This window comes from Cryptotermes secundus, unplaced genomic scaffold (assembly GCF_002891405.2).
Source record: "Cryptotermes secundus unplaced genomic scaffold, Csec_1.0 scaffold1555, whole genome shotgun sequence".
Classification (NCBI taxonomy): domain Eukaryota; kingdom Metazoa; phylum Arthropoda; class Insecta; order Blattodea; family Kalotermitidae; genus Cryptotermes; species Cryptotermes secundus.
This window is the reverse complement of record NW_019732400.1, coordinates 142,663-165,830: the sequence shown is the minus strand read 5'-3', so window position 1 is coordinate 165,830 and position 23,168 is coordinate 142,663. Positions and strand designations below refer to the sequence as shown.

Here is a 23,168-nt window from a genome sequence, read left to right as displayed (position 1 = left end):
CACTGCTTTTACGACTCTTCTTCTTTTTCTTGACGTAATTAAAAATTTCAGCAATCGAATTGTGATTGAGAATTGGAATCTGCAGCACATAAAACGCTGCACTATTAAGCAGCACAAACAATGGCTTTCGAAATAGTTATGCTTCCATAGAGCGCATTTATAATGCATGTAAATAGTTCTGAAGCCGTCAGGGCAGATCTCAGCATCAAGTGAGAGCAAGAAACAGAATTGATTGCCCTAAAAATGTAGCACGTTTATCCTCATGTATGGACTGGAGCACTTTACATCAGTATGTTAATTTTAACAATATCTCAAAGAAGGCTACTATTTACAGAGTGAGGTAGAACACCATGTGGCACGAAATAACAGTAAAGTGATTACAGTTGCCACTGTGCTTAATTAAACATAATTAATTAGGATGTATTGGGGAGCGGTGACACAGCTCAACGCAGATTTAGCCGCATCACAAGATGCAGCTTCCTCCCCGGCCAATTTGCTCTCGCGGGAAGAGTGGGGGGGGGTCCCAGAGCTGTTCAGGACTCTGTGAAGGAGAGTAAACTCTATTGCTACTGCCTGGACTCGAACCTTGACCATTCAGCCAGTAATCTAGTTCCTACATTCCCTGAGCTATTCTCATCCCCTTAGGATGATATACCAAAATTTACTTTAATTATGTGTTTTCATAATTCATATCTGTCAAAACTAAATAATGTATAGGCACGAAAAAAGTTAGCTCGCCCATAAGGCGCTGTAGAACCTGATGCTGAAGGGAATATTTGATGCTAATGGAGACGAAGTATCATACAGATTGAGAAAATAGCATAAGAACTTCTAAATCTGTACCCCTCTCCAGATAGGAGTACTATTAGAATGATGAGATGGGCGAGACTTGCAGCATGTATTGGGGATATCATAAATGGACACAAAAATGTAACCGGAATACTTGAAGATGAGAAACCACTTTGGAAGCATAAGCATGTATGGGAGTATAATATTAAAATGCATCCCTAATCAATGGTGTTTGAAAGTAAATGAATTAAACTAGTTCAACACAGAGATCAATTGTGGTCTCTTTTGAATATTGTTACAAACTTGTAGGTTATATAAACGTTCGGTAATTATTTGCCTAGCTGAGCGATCATCAGTTTATCATGAAAGACTCTGCGCTCTATGGAACCAAACCTCCCTAATCACCCTCGTCTGTCTGTGTACCAGTCACTGAGCAGTAGAAAGCGCTTCTATTTCGACGCGATGGAACTGAGATGCCGATATTACGACTAGGTTTATACTCGTCCATTTATAATAAATTAAAACTATTGTGCTTTGGGACATTATCCAGCGTCCTGTTTTCTATTCAAAATAACGTTTCTGAGACTGGATTATCTCTCCGTCCTCAGGTAAAAACCTACGCAGTTGGGTCCAATCGGTATATCTACTCCCTATCTCCCTAAATCGTCGCAAAGTTTTGGCTATTATTTACAAGAAATTAATTTGTTATGTTAGTTTCGTGTGCAACTCTGGTCTTCAACATTCTTAAGCGCTCATGTAAACCCATTTCCTACTCCTGTCGGAAACTTGCTCTACGTCCTTATGGTGGACTATATTTAAACCCCCGGATTTGCACACACATGTGCACCCTTCCAAAAGAGTGGATCCCCATTCTCTATTATTAGTTTCTATGGCGGACATGACGTTGGGCAGGGGTGTGGGTTCGTAAGTTCCGTGGCTCTTAGGAAGAACTGTGCAGAAATACATGAATCTGGATGTATCTTCAGCTAATGCTTGAAAGGCGGTCTAACACTCATGTACTCCTGTCTCGCTAGATGCTATCATCTTGTGGCTTTCCGGAAAGTTGTCATGCAGTCAACGCTTAAACATTGCAAATAACCTTTGTCCTACTGTCATGCTCTTCTCCTTTACCCTCACCAAAAAGTGTTATTTTTTCTTTTTGAAAATATTTTGCAAAATTGTACTAACATTCGACGTTACACACAACCGAGGAATTTGAAACAGCGTCGTGAAATAATTGAAGAATCGATCGATTAATGTAAGCTGTTGGTGTTAACACCGAAATATATTTGAATGTAAGTATGTAGTAACTGCTTAAGTGGGGACAAATAACTTGTTTATATAGGGAACTTAAACAGGAGCTTCTTTGACAGCCCTGGACACGTTGTGAGGGCCCTTGCAATGCGTCACAGGTTCAGACACATCTATCGCTCACCCTGACAGAGGTCCACGCTCAGTGGCTTATGAACATATTTTGGGGGCGGCAATTGACCACAGCGCATTACAGGGGTGGATAAAACGAATTCTACTTCGAACCCATATGTGAATTGCTCTGCCCTATTTCATCTCTGTCTCTCTCTCTCTTTCCCGTTGTCCCCACCTGGACCAGAGGGCATCCCTGAAACATTTTGTTTCACTTCAGTTTCTTAATCCTATACACAATTGGTAAGACTCCTTGAACGAGGGATCAGCCTGTCGCAAGGCCGCTACCTACACGGGACAGCACAAACACAGAATGAAGGCGAACATCCATGCCTTGGGTTGGATTCGAACCCACGATTCCAGTTTTCGGGCGGACGAAGAAGGTTCCTGCCTTAGACCTCGCGGCCACTGTGATCGGCTATCCTGTTACGTACTTGGTTTAAAATCTTAGTAAGTAGATCAGCTTTCCTGGCTGAGGGTTTTAGTGTGTTTCCTTAATCCCCTTGGCAAAATGATGAGATGACTCTTTAAGTAGGCCACAGCCAATTTCTTTCATATTGTTTACAATTCTTCACTCCCATGAGCCCTCCACTTGACGGTACGTATCTACATAGCCTGACAAGTGTTCTTAACTGCACCAAGAATCAGTATAGCAAGAATTGTGGGATCAGTCTATTTTGAAACTGATACTCTTGGGGATAAAAACACTTTTATTCTAGTGAATTTGAATGTTTATGAAGTCCATAGTCCAGGGAACCGGAAGGCAGTACACACGTGTACATTCTTTAGAGCGACATTTTTTATAAGACACCTTAATTGTGAATTCTTAAATCCCGTAAATTTTCTGCCATTTCTATTTCACATTACGCTCAGAATTTAATTTACGGAAGATAAATGCATAATTTTTAACATGTTCAGTATCCTCTTTTCGTTCCACAGTTTTGTAACTCTAAATTTCTGGGTCCCAATATTTCGTACACTCCTTCTGAATAAGATGTGTAAATAAGTTCTGCCACTTCAATTTTAACAATTGTTATAATTATTTTAAAATTTAATTTTTTATAGTCCTTGGAGATAAAATGAGTAATCTATAGCTGGGAATAAATTCCCTTTCTGAAACATTTCTCTCTCAGAGGTCTACCCCCTACTTGGCTCTCCGCGGCACCAGAGTAGCACACCGCATCGTGAAAATTATAAATAACATAGCAGATACTGTGTAAAGCAACAGATTCATCGACTGCTCATCTGCACCAAGTATTTCGGTGGGCAAGGGAGATGCTGTTATTGTATTCTACAAACATTTCAGCGTCTATTTCATAAATGAGTTTCCTTATCACCAGAAAACAGAAGATTCAACCTGAATAAATCAAAGCCAGGGAAAGTCAAGAATTATAACGGAAACATGTTTTAAAACATAACATTATTTGCTTCAGGTTATGAGTTTCTGAGTCATGACACCGTGCAGTCTCGTAGTACAAAACAGTTACGGAAAACCTGCTGTCTCCATGTTCAGTGTAGAAGTAATTGAGACGGCAGGTCTCTCAGAACCCTTTGTCAACTTCCTACAAAACTGAAAGTTATCAGAGACTTTCATCTCCGTGAAAACGATCAAAGTCTCACCAAGACAGCTACTTTTTTGAGCAGAACTTCACCAGGAATACCAGAAAATGAAGCTGCTTATATATTCTTACATATCCGGAAATTCTCCGAAATGTTTGTGTTACTTCCTACAAAACTAAGAATGTCACCGACCAGGACACCAAATGCTAAATTTTCACCACCTTGAAAACCATCAAAGTCTCAACAAGACACTGTTGTTTTGGGCAGAGCTTCATTGGAAATATCAAGACACGAAGGTGCCCAGTGCTACATTCTTACAGTTCAAATTATTGTGCTCAGTAATCCGTGTCTGTTACGTGTTTGCTAAAACTTGATACCTAATATACAAAATGTATAAAACGAAAATTGGTGTGAATTAAATAATCTTCTAGGCACGCCTGAAGAACTCACAGAACAAAGCATGAATATTAGCTGCCTAAAGAAGGACTTTGTTTTGACATTCACTCTAACATCTAGCACAAGAAGTTACGTGTCATTCGTTGGCACATTTCCAACTCACTAAAGGCACATTGGTGAGAATAGCTCCCAGGGTATAGTTCTATGGCTGAAAGCCTTTTTATGCGTCTATATATGTATAAAGTCACAATGGAAAATATTGAGAAATATCATCACAATCATATAAAAATATTAATTCTATTTTACACCATTTTCTCATCACGTATTCAGAGGAAAAAGCACACACATTTATGGTCCCATCATCAGGAAATTATTTGCATTTAAACACAGCGATAGGTGTATTCTAACTGTAGACATATATCTAACTCTCCTCTAAATAACCATTGAATTGTCTAGAGAAATTCTCTAAAATAATGTTCCATAAGTTCGATGGACATTGACGAATTTTTCGACAGGCGTTTCTCAACCACAGAGAAGACATAGTACAATGCCCCATAATAGAGGCCAGATATTAAGATGCATGTCATGTATCATGAAATATGTACATATGATATTATTTTTAGCTCATTTCCAGGCATTTTTTCCTGCGAATTTAACTTCGGTATATGCCAACTCTATCAGTAAAACTGCAACGATTTTCCCTCGGTTCATTTTCATGGTTCTTCAATTTATACGTTCCTTATGCTCTTAACCGTCTATAATTTGTTTCATGTTAGTCACTGCATATTTCCGGCGAGTACTGATGCCGCTGTTAGGTATTTTTTTCATTCTCTATTAATTATATTTCTAGTTGTACACGGAATTAATTATTTCCATTTTCTGCTCTTGATATAAACGTGCTTACCTTGTACGTCTAATATTTTAACAATTTAATATTTGTACGCGCATGTCGTAATAGTGCATCAGAATTAATATTATATAAAACACTGACATCACAAGTCACCGGAGGAAAGAACAAAATCAAAAGTGTTACTTCCCTACACTTTTGGTGTGGATGCCTGTCGGGACAGCCAACACATGGAAGTATCTACTGAAGAGTAATCATGCAGCGTCCATTGGCAGACAAGTTTCAGTTCTGATAGAACATAATGATCTCCTTATAAGACAAGTAAGAAGTGTTTTATAAAGGTAGAGTTAGAATATAATTGAATTGTAGGTTCAGAATAGGGCATAATTATTAATTCTTGTGCAATTGATTAATCTGGATGATGAGAACAAATTAACTCGTAACAAATAAGTGCAGACGGTATGAATTGAACACGAAATTATTACAAAATGTGTTAATCTCCTGAATATTGCTTGAGTGTTTGCCGAAATATGGAGTAATTAACGCAAATCCTTAATTTTAAACGGTTAACAGCATATCGCTAATGAACATGACAGTCTCTCTTGATCTAGGTAGCGCCACATGTAAATGTGTTTCAATTTATAAGAGTTCTGCCTTCGGTTATCCTACTGTGTTTCCTTTGCATCTAAAGAGAACCCTTAAAACTGAAGTCCAATTGTCTTCCATCTGTAACGGTGGCTGGTAATGAAGCAGAGTGCACTTCTTCAGACGGTGATGGCGATGCCAAGGACTCTCCCTGGGAGAGGCACGGATAGTGTAGGCGAAGGCAGCGGTTTTGTTGAGGCACTGTGAAGTCTCATGCAGGAGGATTCTTCATGCTTGTACAGGTAGGATTTCAGCGCGAACGCCTTCCCGCACCGACCACACACGTGTGGCTTGGTATGAGAGTGTGTCTGCACATGCGCACGCAGGTTCGACTTGTCGGCGAATGCTTTTGTGCAAATAGAGCACTTGAATGGCTTCTCCCCTGAAAGATGAAAACTCATTTAGGGTTTTGTTACTGCTATCGGAACATAATTACGGATGTTTTGGATATCATCATCGTCATCTCCAGCCGCTAGTAAAGAGAGTGGCCTAGAAGTTAACTCAAAGAAAATTAAATAGCTCTAAATATTAATGTCTCTCCACAAGATTTAAATCAAAATGAATTACACTGCAGTACAATCATTCGAAAGCATGGTAGATTTTAAATATTTGAGAAATGCTAGTGATAAATCAAAATTACATTCACACACATATGTTAAATTGGAGAAGAGCTTGCTACCATTTGGTTCTGAATATTTTGCCCTCGCTTCTGCTGCCTAGAAACGAAAATATTGAAATATACAACACTGTAATCTAAGAAGGTGACCGTCGACACAGCAAAAGAGGGATCGCATTCAAAGGAAGACAATCTCACTTATTTAGTTCACACATATAACTTGTGCTACCTGTTTCGACCTACGTATAGGTCATCATCAGACATCAAGTTCCTCGTTAAACTGCTTATCTCAATACCGATCCGTATTTTAAGATATTATCGAATATCTTGATAGAATAACAACAGGTTTTATCGTTCTGTTAAAACCTATATAAAGTGTAAATTTATGGGCTTTAAAAGTTATAGACAGGTTTGTTAGACAAATTTATATGATTGTCAGTAGTTAAAACGTTTACTTAAAACAGTTAAGATGGTGTGGCTTTCTGCTATTATGATGTATAGTATATAGCAATTTGGATGATGTCATCTTATGTAATCTTTGTTGTCGGTTGGTGTTCTTCAGTGCTTCTCGGTGATCGTGTGCTGAAATATTGGTGGGGGTGTTCTTATTGGCCTCTCTGTGGTTATTCTACTGCGAATAACCGTTGTGATCGTAATCCACCTATTCAATGCGGTGGATTTTACAAACGCAGCAGGATACAATCAATAAAGTTTACAACACTATAATTTTTCCCGTTGCTTTGTACGGACGTGAAACTTCGCCTCATAAACTAAAGGAGGAACACGAAATGTGGATATTTGACGAAAGAGTGGCGAAGACGGTGGTTATAATTACGTAAGGAAGGGATTTATAATTTGCACTCTACAAAAATATTGGAATATTCGGTTTATTAACTGAAGGCAAATGAAAGCATGTAGCTCTATGCGGGACAGATGAACATGTATACAAAAGTTTGGATAGTAAGTCTTCAGGGAGGAGACAGCTTGGAAATGAGCATCTTCTCTTAGGGAAAGTAAGTTCATGTATTATTCAGCTTGCTGTAGATACTACAAATCTGGCCGATCCTTGCTAAGTTGCTGATGCATTTGCTAAACTTTGGAAATCGTACTTGGAAACAAAGCTTCTCCTAATCACATTTTATATTGGTATCTTCTGAAGCACTAAATTATTGCTTATATTCTATATATGTGTATGAGTATATGTATATTGTCACGTGTATGGAGTCATGCGTGACGAAAATGACCGCTTCTAGATCGGATGATTGAATTTATTAGCACTTCTAACAAGTTCTCTTAATTACAATTAATACAGCGCTTTCGCTAATTTACGCAATTTCCAGTTCACCGATGCCTACGCACTAGGATTCTCTGTCTTCACTAGTCGTCTCCTGGCGACAGATCTCAACACAGAAACTAGCGCTTCAAATCACCATGAAGTCTTCTTGCCACTTCTTGTTCAATCACCCTGGAACCTCGAAACTCAGCTAAAATCTCTTCTGGACTCTGCACTCGACTAATCTTCAAATTTCACTAAGGACAGGCTCCATGCTCGTCCTTGTGCTCTCAAGTGCGCCTAGTATCTGAATTCATTTCTATAAGAACTCTGCACAGACCCAACTGAAAATACATTCCGTATTGTTGATGACGTCACCGCATTGCTTAGCACGGTCCGATACGCGGAAATGTGTTTACCGAACCTTTACCTAGAAACGGATTGCATAAACTTGTTGTTCTATTGTTGCGCTCGTGCATTACTTAGCAACGGCTGTTTCTGTCGCTCAGCAGTTCTTGCAAGGAGTAAATATCTCACAATTTATTTATATTTATATAGAGTCGGGATAGCGCAGTCAGTATAGCGACTGGCCACGGGCTGGAGGTGAGGAACCGGGATAACGCAGTCGGTATAGAGACTGGGTACGGGCTGGACGTGAGAAGCCGGGATAGCGCAGTCAGTATAGGGACTGGCTACAGGCTGGACTTGAGGACCCGGGATAGCTCAGTCAGTATAGGGACTGGCTACAGGCTGGACTTGAGGACCCGGGATAGCTCAGTCAGTATAGCGACTGGCTTCGGGCTGGACAACCGAGGAGCCGGGATATCTCAGTCAGTATAGCGACTGGCTACGGGCTGGACAACTGAGGGGTCGGACTTCTAGCCCAAGTAGAATCAAGAATTTTCTCTTCTCCACGCCGTCCAGACCTGTTCTGCGACTTACCCAGCCTCCTATGCAATTGTTACCGGGGGCTCTTCCTCCGGCGTTAAAGCAGCCGGGGTGTGAAGTTGACCACGCTCTTGCAACTAGTGCCGAGGTCAAGAAAATATGGCTCTATACATTCACTCCCCCATACTCCTTCATGACTTAGTACTTAATTAGTTAAGTTTCTCACTGCATAATAGTTGGCGTGATTGTATTTATTGAATCCTTGTTTCTGTCTAAACGATTCAAGTTGCCTTGTTCCTCTTTTGTTTGTGTCCTGTTTGTTATGTTTGCTTTATAGCTGGCCTTTGTATGTAGAGTAAAAAGACAAAGTCGTTCCTTTGCTTAAGTAATTAAAAACTACGCCATGAAGGCGTATGGAGGGAGTGGATATATAGCTGCACATTTCTTTGACCTCGAAGCTGGCTCGAGACGAGTGGTCAGCTTCTCGCCACAGCCGCTTTACCCCCTAGGAAAGAGCCCCTGGTACCCATTGGATAGGAGGTTTGATGAAACCCAGAGCCCATCAGGACGACGTGGAGAACAGAAAATTCTTGATCTTACCGGGACTCGGACTCCGACCTTTCGGTCGTCCAGTCCGTTGCCAGTCGCTATACCGACTACGCTATAGAATAAACACTATATAAATAAGAACTGAGTACAATTTAATTGTACTTAATTTGATGCTATGTCACTGAATAACAAAGAATCAGTCAATTAATTGAGTTCTTGACAATTACCTTTAACCAACCAATTTAATGTAAAACCGGACACTTTTGAGAAAAGCTATAGGGTCCTTGTTGCATTCTGATTGCCCCTTACTATACATCTCTATATACGTGTTGTCTGAATGAAACTCTATTGGCTGTCTGGCATGGGGAAAACCCCGAAACTGATCTCCAATGACGAATAAGGATAGACAGGACAAAAGCAGTCATATTATAGTTTGAAATACCATCACGCATTCTCTCGTATGTGAGAGAACAGCATCAACGCGTGCAAGGAATATACGTGAGAAATATCATTTGTAACATGTACATTCTCAGTCTATTCTTAAGCACGGGTCGAATTTTAGGTCTATCTTACGAAGTATGGTACTGCGTGAAACTGGTTTTCGTGTCGCTGTCAGCACGGAGTTGGTTCACCGTGCCGTTTAAATATAGATTCCTCAATATAAGGCACATTCATCTGCATCGCCAGCGAAATTTATTCCCTTGTGATCTACGAACTGAGCTTTCAGAGAGAAATACCTGTGTGAGTTCGAATATGTCCTTGGAGGAGCCAGGGCCGGGAGAAGCACTTTCCACAGTAGGGACATTTGCAGCCCTGGTTATGAGTCCTCACGTGCATCGAGAAGGCAGGCATGGACACATACACTTTGTCGCAGTGGGGACAGCGTCGGGCCTTCTTGTCCCCCAGCGACCGGTGCGTTTGGCGGTGTCTGGCTAGGTTGCTTGATGTGCTGTAGCGCTTCCCACAGTCCGGACAGCCGTGTGCCTCGCTCTGAAATGAAAGCTGTCACTTAGAATCATTACTTTTGAAATTAGCTTCAGGGTTGCACATTCCAGTTTCATTTTCCAAACTCACATCAAAATAATCAGTTTTATTTCGATACCATTGTTCATTGTCACTGCTGATCAATTCTTCCAACCACAGTATGGCCCTGGGTACGACTCAACCTCTAACAGATGTGAGTACCAGGAATCTTCCTGGGGGGTAAAGGGCTGTCGGCCTGTAAGACTGACAACCTTACCGCCATCAATGAGCCGATTGTCTAGAAAATCTGAGAACCTCGACCTCTCAGAACTCTATGTGCCTTCATGGCCTGTTACAGGGATAGCTTTTTGCCTTTTCCTGCTTTACATTATTAATTTACCTACCAGTACTACCTTAATGCAATCAAATGCAAATACAATGCTACAAGCTGGAAGGTCGCGGTCTCGATTACCAATGTGACATTGGATTTTTCAATTGACCTAACCCTTCCAGCCGCATTATGGTCCTGAGGTCGACACAGCCTCTAAAAGGAATGAATACCGGGAATCTTCCTGGGGGTTTAAAGCGCGGCTGGCGCATAGGACTGACAACCTCACCGCCACCTGTGAGCCGATTTTCTAGAAAACGTGGGACTGTCGACGTCTCACAAAAATATGAGCCTCCACGGCCTGTAACAGGGGTAGATTAATATTAGATTTATTGTCTTTTGTTTTTTTATTTTTTGCTGCGCGACGTCCACAAATAGAGTTTATAACTAGGAGGTCATGATCACCCATTCCATCGCTTCATCTCCAGAGCATTATTATAGTTATATGAAATTTTGTGTGTGGAGAAATTGTACTGAAACCGGACAAATGAGCCCATTATAGTCCATAATTATCTGCGTTTTATTCGCACATTACACCAAAGTATCTCATCGTATAAAAAGTGTATATGCTGCACAAATATGGAGATCAATATCTGTAAACTTATATTCGTACTTTGTACATTTTAAAGAATGACTTTATATAACTCTGCACCATAAATATCTATATGTTCAGTTTCCCTTGTCAACAAGAGAATATATGGCTGAAATGCAACACCTCCGCAGTCTCAGCAATACGTGTGTATTTGCAAAAAAAAAAAAGATCTATGAAAAATAAAAATTAGGGAGGAAATCATGTGGAAATTCTGTGCGTACCAAACTTAACTAGGACCACAGCAGGAGGGAAATCCAGTGAGCACTTTGTTGTAGAGGTAACAATCTCGAATTTTATTCCGTAGATACTGGTCAGAATTCATTTGGTTGTCTCCGAAGTTTGCAAAAGAATGGTGGTACTGTACACTGAAGTAAGCTAAGACCACTTCCTTCTATATCGCTGTATACTCATCATTCGAGATTTATTTCATACGACACTACATAACCTCTACACTTGAAACAGCATCGTCAGATAATCTGTGAATCGCTCAGCGTACCTCTGTCCCTCCTTCAGGAGGCCTCACCTCCCCATAACTCCGCGCGGTGTCAGAGTGGAGTACGTGGTGGCTGAAGAGGTGGCCTGCTGCTGCGGCCAGGCTCACCTCCGCAAGCTGTGTGAGGTTGTACAGCTCAGGAGGACAGCCCTCCGGCCCCTCGGTGCATACTGCAGCTATACCACCCTGCTCAGGACTCGGCTCGGCTAAACTGACGCTCCTCTCAGGACTGCTGTCTGTGCGAACAAAGGATTAGACATGCTGTTTGCAACATGTCACCACACGCACATACACACCACTCAAGTTACAATGAGTTTATCGGTTAAATTATTGTCCTAGGGTCCAATATACTACTTCAGACCATATTTGAATCATGTAACAGACGTAAATATGGAACTTGCTAATGGAAATCCGAAGAATGAATTCTGTTTCCTTGGAAACCCTCACCGTTTACTTGGGCGTCAGGGAAGAATGTTTAAAGGTAATACTAAAATGGATCTTAGGGAAGGAAGTTTTCAGGATGTTTAGCGTACTGAGTTGAACTGCAGCAGGATAATATCCAATGGCGGGCCTTGGTTGAAACCTACGTTTTTCTTATCGGATAGCCTATGATCACAGTGGCCGCGTGGTCTAAAGCAGTGTTTTCTCAACTGCCGGGCCCTGGCATCAATTATACTGGGACCTCGTCCTATAGAAAAAAGAATTTTCCGGGCCGCAGTCTGACCAAAGTTGAGAACCACTGGTCTAAAGCAGGAAAAGTCTCTTACCGCTCAAATGCTGAGATCTTAGGTTCTGATCCCAATGTTTGCGACTTTTCTGTTTATGTTCTCGTTCTCCTGTGTAGGTAGCGGCCTTGCAACGGGAGTCCTGATAACTCTCTATAAGGTTCAGAAGGCTCTCCAAAATATTCGCCTGCGACTTGAATGTACGAGTACATTACAGCAGAGCATATCACTGAATGGTTGCATTCCCGGAATGCAAGTGTTGTGTCGGATGCCATGTTCAGAATCCAGAATGCTTTAAAATTATATACAACTGTCCGTATGTAAAAGAAATATAAAACATGGAAAACGATAGTAAGAAATAAAACGAGAAATTGCGGGAAAATAAGTTGGGTACCGACTCGATGCCCCTAAGATTATGTATGTCTCCGTTGCTTTCAAACGTTTCATAGTTTTCTGTGTGTAATTATAAAAAGAAAAGATTATTTTGTCCTATGAAACAAATTACAGTGGATTGTCTTCCGTCGTGAACTCCTTACAAAGGAAGATGCTGAAGTGATATCGAGTTTTTGCTGACAGGTGTCCAGAAGCGTCCTCAAGGTGGGTGTCGGCACTCTGCCATGAGAGCAAGTTGTTGTAACAAGTGGAAGAAGCGACGCCAGATCACAGGTGGAAGGGGACGGATTTTGGGTGCTTGCCATCCATTGCCCCTACCCCTCTTTTTCTGACGCACCAGCGTCTCTCTTGATCGCCATTGTGTTCCAAAATTGAAAGAAAGCGATAAAAATAAAACTTGCTGGCGTCGTTCCTGTCGTACCAACTGACGAACCCAAAGAGTTACCAGACGGGGCGCTTCTCGGCTCTGTACTTTGTGCATTTTTAAATGGTTGACCGATTGAGTCTTAAGTTATTTAACGTGTTTATTCTAGTTATTTTGAGTTTTCCTGTTCTAAACTATCTGCCAGTTATGTCTCTTCATCCATGCTCAGACGTAGAGCGTGCCTTAAAAGAATTAAATTTTATTACAGGCATAGTTAAAATGGCCGCACTTTACAGGGTCAAATATTCATCTAGCGGCTCATGTGGGCGATGGACCTGCCCGAACCTTCCCTTGTACTGGAGTCAGCCGCTCACAGCAGACTTATATGCAGAAGGCTGTACAATATTTGAAGTTTCCACGGCGACTGATTTAAAAAATTTGTTCCTCTCTGACAAATGGTGAGGACCTCAACAAAAACGCTTGGTTGCATAGAATGGCCCAAAATGGAGAGGGTACGACAGGTTATCACGTCAGTGTACGTTCATATATATTTATTTAAAGGCGACATCTGCATTACTGTAGTATAGACATTACTGAACTGAAGACGTGTCCCCCTCTCTCTGCACCCCAGATTTCACTCCATTGAACTCCCCTTGAAGAGTTGATGGGTTAAGAAGAGACCGCCTTGATTCTGCCAAAGCTTCGAAGAACTTAACTTTAGAATTCGAGTTGAGTGTGACTCATCTTGACTTTCAAATGTTGCGCAATTATTGGAGAGAGACCGTATCGTATTGCTTATGTAGGATAGCCGTATTAGAATTCTGAGGTAAAAATAACATTTTAAATATTGCTGCTTGTGTCCTAAAATTTATTAATATAGTCAGCTTTTACTTTGCAATAAAAATTCAAATGTATAAAGATAATTTATAACTATGTATACATATACATACACATACATATACACACACATGCACACAAGCTCGCCTTCATAAATTAGTTTCATGGGCTCCTTTCGACTGCAGTCTTTATATTCATAACAGGTTTTTACGTCGTTTATGTATTATACAGCCTTCGCGTTATACCTTGTGGTGTATAGTGATAAAATCTGGCAACTGACATTCTCTCTTCCATTTCCTTTAGTTGGTGGTTGAACCACTTTACTTCAAATGTGAATGTCTAATTGATCCTGGTTGCCTGGTTTCTAGTATTATCAGCTCTGTTGCAACCCACAGTAATACTTAGGCATATAATTTAAGCTACTAAATTATATTAATTGCATTTTGATTCAGTTCAATCATATATCAAACGTTTTTTCAGTGGATATTTAAAATTAAATCTTGAAATTTTCCAATTATATTATCTCGCTGTTCATTCTGCTGATGCTAGCAAAGATGCTACTGTGCCTTCAGTTACGAAAACAACCAAACTTGCCCTAGCATTAAATAATGAGATTCATCAAGATGCAGGTGTCTGTTCAGTTTGTTGTCTTCCTTATATTGAAAAAATACAAGTAGGTTTATGAGATCACCTTGATGTCTGTGTCTCTATGTCCCCCTTGTCAATAACGGAGTCAGAAAGGACGGCAATTGGTAGACAACGGCACTGTAAACACGTTACCTCGACAAAGAATACATACTCAAAGATAGGAGAACTGTGGTTTCTGTGTGTGTGTGGGGGGGGTTTTCTGTGCGGTCCATATCGTATCGGATACTATGTACTGGAAGGAAAGTGAGCGATTAGTTAGTTATTCTCATAAATTCTTGTTGAACATGAAAGATAAATTTATATCCTATTGCATGAGACACGTTGGTATTCTCCAATTATTAATGAATTAAAGAAGTTTTTAAATTTTAATCTGAGATTTCCAAAGTGCCGGTTCAGAGACGATACCCCAGCTGAAAACCGACTTTAGGGTAGTGCGTTGGCTGGTTAGGTCTGTCGCACATTTCAAGGGCAGTGGTGTTATATTAATGCGGTGCGTTGGTGTGGAATGTAGGTCGGCAAGAAAATGGCGAAATACTCAGAGAGAAGCCTGTTCCACTGACATGCCACAAATTCCACGTTAACTGAGTTGGAATGGAGACGCTGACTTGTTAACTCCTCCATCTTCTAAATTCAAGCAAATCCTTTGTCAGCGTTCCTGTGTTTCAGTTATACCTTCCATTTCAGCAGGTGGAGCTGAACACTTGGCATTTACGAGGCCGTGTTTAACGAATCTGTTGCTGCCGATGAACAGCGCACATGTCTGGGCACCATCTTGCACACGACTGGTATTAATAGAAAACAGCTATGACCTCAGTTAGTGCCGAATGAACACAAAAATTTACGTGGGCCCGATATTTAGTTTTGGGTGATTTTCTGTAAACAATAAGGAAAATTATAGACCCTTCACACGTTTTGGTGAGGTGCTGATAGATTGCTGCTGTTAGAAAAAATACTGTTTGGCGCGAATGCCACTATCAACGTAAAGTTCCGGGAAATATTGGCGAGTTGTGTGAAGCACTCCACCTGTGCAGCAGTAACACCCGCAGCCGTAAATACATTCATATGCATATAGGATACATAGTGCAGTCCTAGAGCTCTGGTAATACATATACTTGAAATCTGGCGGACATAATAATTTCATATCTCACCATCGTATCATCATTTTCCCGGTCGCTTTAACATCAAAAAGCGTTTTTTCCATAACAATTTGACGATATATTTGTGACCGCTTTTCATAACAAGTGGTTCACTAGGCCTAATCATCTCTCTCACAATGTAACAATATTGTAACATGACGCCTGAAAGCCGCAATAATGGAGTCGGAACCAGGTGTCCTTTGCTAGACAACAGCCCGGTAATCATGTTTCCGCGGCAACGAATGCTGACACGTTAAACAAATAGCAGAGAAGGTATCGCTGCCTAGGTTCTACCACACTACCACACTTCTACCACACTTGAAAAGACTAAATCTTACAACTTCAGAGCAGTTGTTATGAACACTTGCATAACTTTAAGTGATCTGTAGTCCGTTGCCCTTACAATACTTAAATGTAATAACGAAAGGAACATAAATCAAGGCAAATAACATGATTAGTTTTCCCACTTAATTAATGAAAATTAACCTTCTAATTCTTTACTCTTAAGTATTTTACAAATTGTAATTTTTATGAGTATTTAGTATGGTTGTACTGAGGGAGTTTGAGAACAGGGTGTTGAGGAGAATATTTGGACCGAAGAAAGATGAAGTGACAGGAGATTGGAGTAAATTGCATAATGAGTGGCTTCATAACTTGTAATCTTCTCCAAGTATAATTAGAATGATCAAGTCAAGGAGGATGAGGTGGGCAAGGCATGTGGCACGAATGGGGGAGACAAGGAAAGAGACCCCTGGGAAGACCAAGGCGTAGGTGGGCGGACAATATTAAAATGGATCTTAGAGGGATAGGATGGGATGGTATGGATTGGATTGGTCTGGCTCAGGATAGGGACCAGTGGAGGGCTCTTGTAAACACGGTAATGAACCTTCGGGTTCCATAAAATGCTGGAAAATTCTTGAGTAACTGCAGAATTGGCGGCTTCTCCAGAAGGGCTCAGCTCCATGAGTAAGTAAGTAAGTAAGTAAGTTTAGTATGGTTGTATTTGTTTTAAATTTTTGCGCATAGTGCAGATTTGGCAAGATTGTCGTAAACATACGGGGAGAAGTCATATATATATATATATATGTGTGTGTGTGTGGGTACGCTTCACAGAAACATCTTCTAGTCGTGGCATTTACAAAATATCAATTGCTTCTTATTTTCTTCAAAATAAAATTCGTCTCCTTCTGACTGAACATCTGCCAGTTTGGGCGCACATTCACTGCCAGTTACCGAGCGTAGAGCAACAAAATTTTCTTTGCTCCAGCAGGAGATAGACCTTTTTTTTTTTTTTTGCAAAGACCATAATTGTACACTGATCCCGAGCGAATTCGCTCCAGCTCGCAGGTAAATTCGAACCTATACGAATTCTAACGTATTCCTCATGCTTATGCACTTGAATTGACCTGTCAGGGTTCTTGGGCATGGCGAGCCAAGCTGAGAATTACGCAGTACCTCTCGCTTCTGTAGCGGACTCTTTATACAACAATGCCTTGCCAACCTCAAGGTTTACTTTACTTAAGGCCTTACCGGAAAATGAAGGCTGCAGATAACGCACACCACATCCTAAATTGCCTGTTGCTTCACTGAACACAACAAGAATTTAGGGGAAGAAATACGTAATCATCTGCTTCCCTTTGATATTGCATGGACTGCATAGAAAACGACGCTTCCATCAATTCTTCTATTGTTGCGTGTGTATTCTTTGCCGCGGTAAACTTTTTACCGAGCCATTGCCTAGCAACAACACATTTAAGAATTACGCCGTTCAGATGGACTCAGGTGCCATGATATACTTGTACATACCAAGTTTCATATAGATAGGTTCAGGCATTCAGAAGTTGATGGGTGTTTGGGGGGATACACGGAACCACAGACACCATGGTGATCCCACAAGCCTAATTTTATATTTTAAATACAAGGAAAGTAGGCTGAAAATTGTATAATAACATGCTTATAAAGATAAACGTTCAGGTGACCTACTAATTAAACATTTAAATCATTAGTCATATTATTTACCTTTAATATATTATGGCATTATAATTGATATATATATACTGAATATGTCGGTGACGATGGTTGTGCTCAGTCTCTTCCTATGCTATTGACTTTATCCTTATGTGTACAAATTAAAACCAGCGGATACACAGAACTAAATATCACGGTTTACAGAATTGGGTACAAAAGGAAAATCGAATGAGGAAAGAGCAGATGCGGGCTAGGGATCGCTGTACAGAATTTCGGAGAATGTGACGAGCGTTCTGATGGTGTATGACACTCAGAGTTACTGAGTTTTGGACCTTGTCCATCGTCCAATATTCTAGAAACCAGAAAGCGCAGTGTTTCGGAAACTGGATTTCTTTCCGTCCTAGCTCTTTCTAAGGGAACCAAAAGTATAGGTGTGTCCTCCCCTTAGGACGGAAACAGACCCAGTTTCCGAAACTTTGTGTTTCCTAGTTTCTAGAATACCGGACGATGGACAAAGCCAAAATCTCCAGTAATTCTGAGTATAAATATTATGGTGTCCTCGTCTAGCTACACTGGCTGTGGATTTTCGGGGGTTTCCTTCGTCCTTCCAGATAAATGCCCTGATAATGCCTCAGTTCCCTCCACGTTCCCTCCAATTCATTTTGTAATTGTTTCTCTTTTCACTCGACGCCAAAACGTCCGAGATACTGACGGTTTCGTTAAATAAGCGACGCCTAAAATGAAGAGCTTAGGCCGAACATCTAACCAAATTCGAAAGAGATATTATCCACTTTGTTTTGACACGATTAACACTCTTCATGCTTTATTTTTATCACGAATGTGGGTTTCATTGTATTAGATCACGTACTGACCAATGGTTTTCATTCGACATATATTAAAGAAAAGTTTGTATGTAGTGGATGAGTACTTCAGATATGTTTGAAGTCTATGATGCAGTTGGGAAGAGAGTGTTTTGCGAGAATTTAATTTAGAATACCCAAGATACTCGGGATATGCATGAGATATCTGTTGGAGTCTGTACGGGTAAATGTTTAGGCCTACATATCATCACTCCACTTCACATTGGGCTAAAATAAGAACACGTTTTATCTTCATTGTTTCTATTTTCCCAAATTGATAGTATGTATCAAAATTTTATGATCGTGGGGAAAAAAATTGACCTTGAGGTTTTTACACGTTTTCACGTGTTCAGCTCACCTCAATACGAAAAAGTACTCTATGGAATACTGTCTGTCTGTCTCTCTGTCTCTATGTATATCCATGTGTATGTGCGTCTCGCTGGCGCCTCAACATTTGGACGAATATTATTAATATTCGGAATTTAAGAGTTTATACGTCATAAGTCGGTTCCCCGTGAATGTGAACGTTTAAGCTCTAAAAATAAAGGTCCTTTTGATGGGTCACAGAAACAAAATTGCTCTGACGATTTTGATTAAATTCCAGAAACTTAAGGAGATCATGCCCCTAAATAAACTGCATGCCTGATATCCTCGAAAAGAAACGGTAGGCTCTGTATACGAGAAAGTATGCCCTATATCCTTGCCTTGATATTTGGCTTTGCTGCAGAATATGCCGTCAAATGCGAATCAGAAACTGCTGAATGCAATCTTCGACGCATATGTCAATTACTCGTTAATTTATTGCGGGTAAATATACATGCCAAAAAGAATAAAGCTTAAATTATCTTTCAGGGGCAGCAAAGAAATTGAATATAAATATAAATCTGGGCAAAAGTAAGTACGTAATTATGGAAAAGTCTCCGGGAACATTAATAATAAATAAGGAATAAGTTTGTGTTGACATCAAGTTATTACGAATTCTGTAAATACTTTATATTACACAGATCGGTAACTATTGTGGCATCGTCTATATGTAAAAGCACTGAATGATAAAATACGTAAGTAATAAATAACTTTTTTATTTATGTGATATGGGTTTGAGAAGTGGACTCTTACGTTCAGAGGAAAGGGTGAATTACATCTGTTAGGAAGCACAGAGTTTAGATAAATATTCAGACCTAGGAAGGACAAGGAGAATATGTGGACCGAAGAGGGATGAAGTGACAGGAGGTTAGAGAAAACTGCATAAAGAGGAGCTTCATAACTTGTACTCTTCTCCAAGTATAATTAGAACGATCAAGTCAAGGTGGATGAGATGGGTAGGCATGAAGCACGAATGGGGGAGAAGAGGAATGCATATATAATATTGGTGGGTAAGACACCAGGAAAGAGACAACTAGGAAGACCAAGACGTAGGTTGGTGAACAATATTAAAATGCATCTTATGGAGATAAGATGGGATGGCATGGATTGGATTGATCTGGCTCAGGATAGGGACAAGTGGAGGGCTCTTGTGAACACGGTAATGAACATTCGGGTTCACTACATTAACTTGTAGACAGGAAGAATCCACGATTACCTTACCTAGGATAAAAGGTTGTCAGGCCGAGAATCGAATTGAATACCTTTCAAACACAAACTATAGCTTTACCACTGCAACACTTTGCACGGTTTCTATGAGGGATGCCTGAGAAAATCCGTGTATTTGCTCTAAAGTGTTTTGACCCTTACTTCGCAAGCTGAGTTAGCAGACAAGCAGGACATAGAGTATCTACTTCTGATTTTTTTTTGTGTTCTTGAATGTTTAGCAGGAGCAAACATTCTTTTAGTTTGAAGTAAAATATTAGCTTTTCAGGAAAGATAATTTCCGAAGAATGTGTTTTAAGGCTTTAATATAACTTTCGATATAAAATTCCACGCAACTCTCCCTAGAAGATAGAAGAGGACTACAGCCAAACTGATTAAAGAAATCTCTAGAAGACGTTTATGTAAAAATAGTAAGAAAATTACATCCATGTTAAATGGAACATTCTGCATAATTCTGTTGCCTTCTTGACAGGGTCATTTATGGAAGAAGTGACACGGGAAGGGATATTTTTTTTCAACGATTTGCTCATAGAAGAAACATTGTGTTGTGTAAGTGTCATGGTACCAAGTCTATGTAAAGAAAATCAGTTCCTGCTAAATTATTTTATGAATTACTTCAGAACATGAAATCGGATACACACCATTGCAGTGGGGTATGATTTATGCGTCATTAAAACATTTATAGGCGTCAGCGTCATTGCCGGACGTTCCGACGCGTCAACAAACGTGAAGGCGTGGAGATTGTTGGCAGCCATTGCGCTGCTTCTGGCTGACTACTGCTGTGGTGGAAAACAGGGGTTATCTGATGTTTACGTGCGTCTTTACAGTACCCTGCTGACTTTGAATTGTAGGGAGATAACTTTAATGTAACGTGTGACTTAATTACACACATTTAGTATTTGTATTAGTAATATAGTAGTAATCATATTTAATCACAGAATACTCGTAAGTCGCCTAAAACGGAAAACTTCTTATTTGTATTCGAGAGTTGCCAGGTTCGAACCCTGATTGTACTGAATAGTATACTCGTATTTGACGAGTTTCTCCGTCCCTCCAGGACATCGAAAGCTATCATGCTCTCGAACCCGACAAATAACAGCTGCGTCCGACACAGTGCAGTTATATATTCTATAATTATTTCGTATTTAAATTTGTAAACTGTAATGTTACGGGGAGTTGAAGTGTACGGTGTAGATAACGAGTGAATTTCGAATTTTTTATGTCTAAAATGTTAAGTTGGCCTTTCATCGAAGTTTTAATTGGAATATTTTCTTTTCCAGTCACGTATATAAAGACTTAAGATTATACACCCAAATTATAATGTAACTGTTGCTTTCCATGTGCATGAAGCTTTGAAGATAGCTCAGGCCGTTAATCGTCTGCCTTTTGTTCCATAGATATCTGTTCCGAATTTCGGCCGCTCACTGACTACACTGATTAAATTTTTCTCGGTTTTCCTCGGCCCTTCCAAGCGAGTGGAGGGACAGCACGAGTTTAAAATGGCGTCTTCCTTCCACATCCGCTCTAGCTCACCATCCGCCCATTCGACTATATACAGCTTGAACTACTAGAAGCGTCATTAAATAAACCATAAATAAATAAATAAACAAATAAACATCTGGTAGAAACTTGGCCTGTCATCCCTAAAAGGAAAAATACAGGTGTTTCGGTGTATGAGAAGGAATTACTGAAAAGATTATTTGGTTCTAAGTAAGTGGAAAATGGAGAAAGTGGCATACTAGAAACTTCGACAAAAACTATTGTAGTGACAAAATCAAATTTGATGCGGTGGGCAGCGAATATAATATGCATAAGACTGAGAAATGTATACAAAATATTGGCCGAAAAACATAAAAGACAAGAAACAATTTGGGTGATCTAGGCATGATAGAAAAACAACATTAAAACAAATCTTAAAGGAAACAGATTATAAGAGTACACTGGATTAAGGTGGCTCAACATAGAGTCTAGTGATGGGTTCCTTTGAAAGTGGCAACAGATCTTCGGGTCCCATGGTAATTCTTTGTCAGCTGAACAGAGATCAGCTTCTCATGTGGGCATATGTTCCAAGGAATTATTTGATGAACACGTATTTTCCATAAAATGCGTGTAGTTCCTTGTCCAACTGAGGAACTACTAACTTTCTAATAAGGACTCTGAACCATGAAATTATTTATTCTGCTAGTTAGAGAGTTGACCGTAATGTGAAGAAGTGGAGTTGTCAGGTGGGTGCGACCGGTTGTGAAGCACGTACCTCTCTGCTCGTACTCCACCACTGTGTTGTAGCGGCGGTGTGTGATGAGGAATGCTCTGGGCATGATGCACGGAGCCCGCTGGACCACCTTCCACTCCTCCCGGCGCGCACACGACTGAATCGCCGTCTCGAGGCTAGACGCGTGCCACAGAAGTCATTTGAGCAGCCTCCCCACAGGGTCGCGTGTCTCCCCCACCCGAATTGCACTAGATGCGCTCCCTCCCCGGACAGGAGTGCTGCACTACAATTCTTTGTCTCACTTGGTCCTTTTTTATAGGAAAACTTTCCAGATTTTAAACAGTGTTGGCTGAATAATAATTTACACTAAATGTTCATTGTTTATTTATAAAAGTTTATGGCTATCCAGAATAAAACATGCATTACAGGAATACCCTGTGATCAGTGCTTCAAAGGAAAAGTCGTTAACTGGGAAACATATAATGTTGCATGCACGTACATAGGCTTACACTGGACATAATATCATGAAACAGCCTCAGGGATAAGATTCCGGAAAAAGGCAATAAAATAAAGAGACCCGATTTCATGTTTTCACCACTGGTCTGTTTCTTAACATCATGTAATCGTATAACAACAATATTTGCTGTAAGCGAATGAAACACATCTCCCTTTTAATTTTTTAAACAAAAGTGAGTAGAAATGGTTTTATCGTTGGTAACTTGATAATTCTTTATGATTGATACAATTTATACAAAATTTGTCTTACCCTCAGTTCTCTTTGAGGTTTTCGGACTGTTATTATGTATTAAATTTGATTCTGCACCCTAGAATATCTTCAGAGTCATGAAAAGCGAGTAGTAACTTTATCAGATCTTTTTTGTTCCTTCCAAAACATGCGAGTGTCATGAAGATCCAAGAAGTCTCTAACATGTCTGATATCTTAACTTCTTCCCCAGCTGCCAAACATGTTGCCATCAAGAATCGAAACCACGTTAACATGTATTGCATCTTCTTTTG

The 23,168-nt window shown here is 40.2% G+C and overlaps 1 protein-coding gene across 2 annotated transcripts; it reads right to left on the bottom strand.

The window, feature by feature from the left end:
• Positions 1-2,504: 2,504 nt before the first annotated feature.
• On the bottom strand, positions 2,505-22,298 carry LOC111867716 (transcriptional repressor scratch 2). Of its 2 annotated transcripts, none has more exons than XM_023857791.2 (4): positions 22,194-22,298; positions 11,425-11,657; positions 9,723-9,975; positions 2,505-6,041 (listed from the first exon to the last, which is right to left on the bottom strand). In XM_023857791.2, the coding sequence occupies exons 1-4, from the start codon at positions 22,255-22,257 to the stop codon at positions 5,779-5,781; spliced, it is 813 nt and encodes a 270-aa protein (XP_023713559.1). In that variant the 5' UTR covers positions 22,258-22,298; the 3' UTR covers positions 2,505-5,778. The 2 variants fall into 2 exon arrangements, with proteins under 2 accessions (XP_023713559.1, XP_023713560.1); XM_023857792.2 differs by having other exon boundaries at positions 11,452-11,657.
• Between the last annotated feature and the right edge of the window lie 870 nt (positions 22,299-23,168).

Bases quoted from the DNA above. Each gene is read 5' to 3' on its own strand.
- LOC111867716 (XM_023857791.2), bottom strand. From the start codon at position 22,257: ATGCCCAGAGCATTCCTCATCACACACCGCCGCTACAACACAGTGGTG. The intron at 9,976-11,424 runs GTACGCTGAGCG...CTTTCATTTCAG, and splicing joins CTCCTGAAGGAGGGACAGAG to AGCGAGGCACACGGCTGTCC. The intron at 6,042-9,722 runs GTATTTCTCTCT...TTCATCTTTCAG, and splicing joins ACATATTCGAACTCACACAG to GGGAGAAGCCATTCAAGTGC.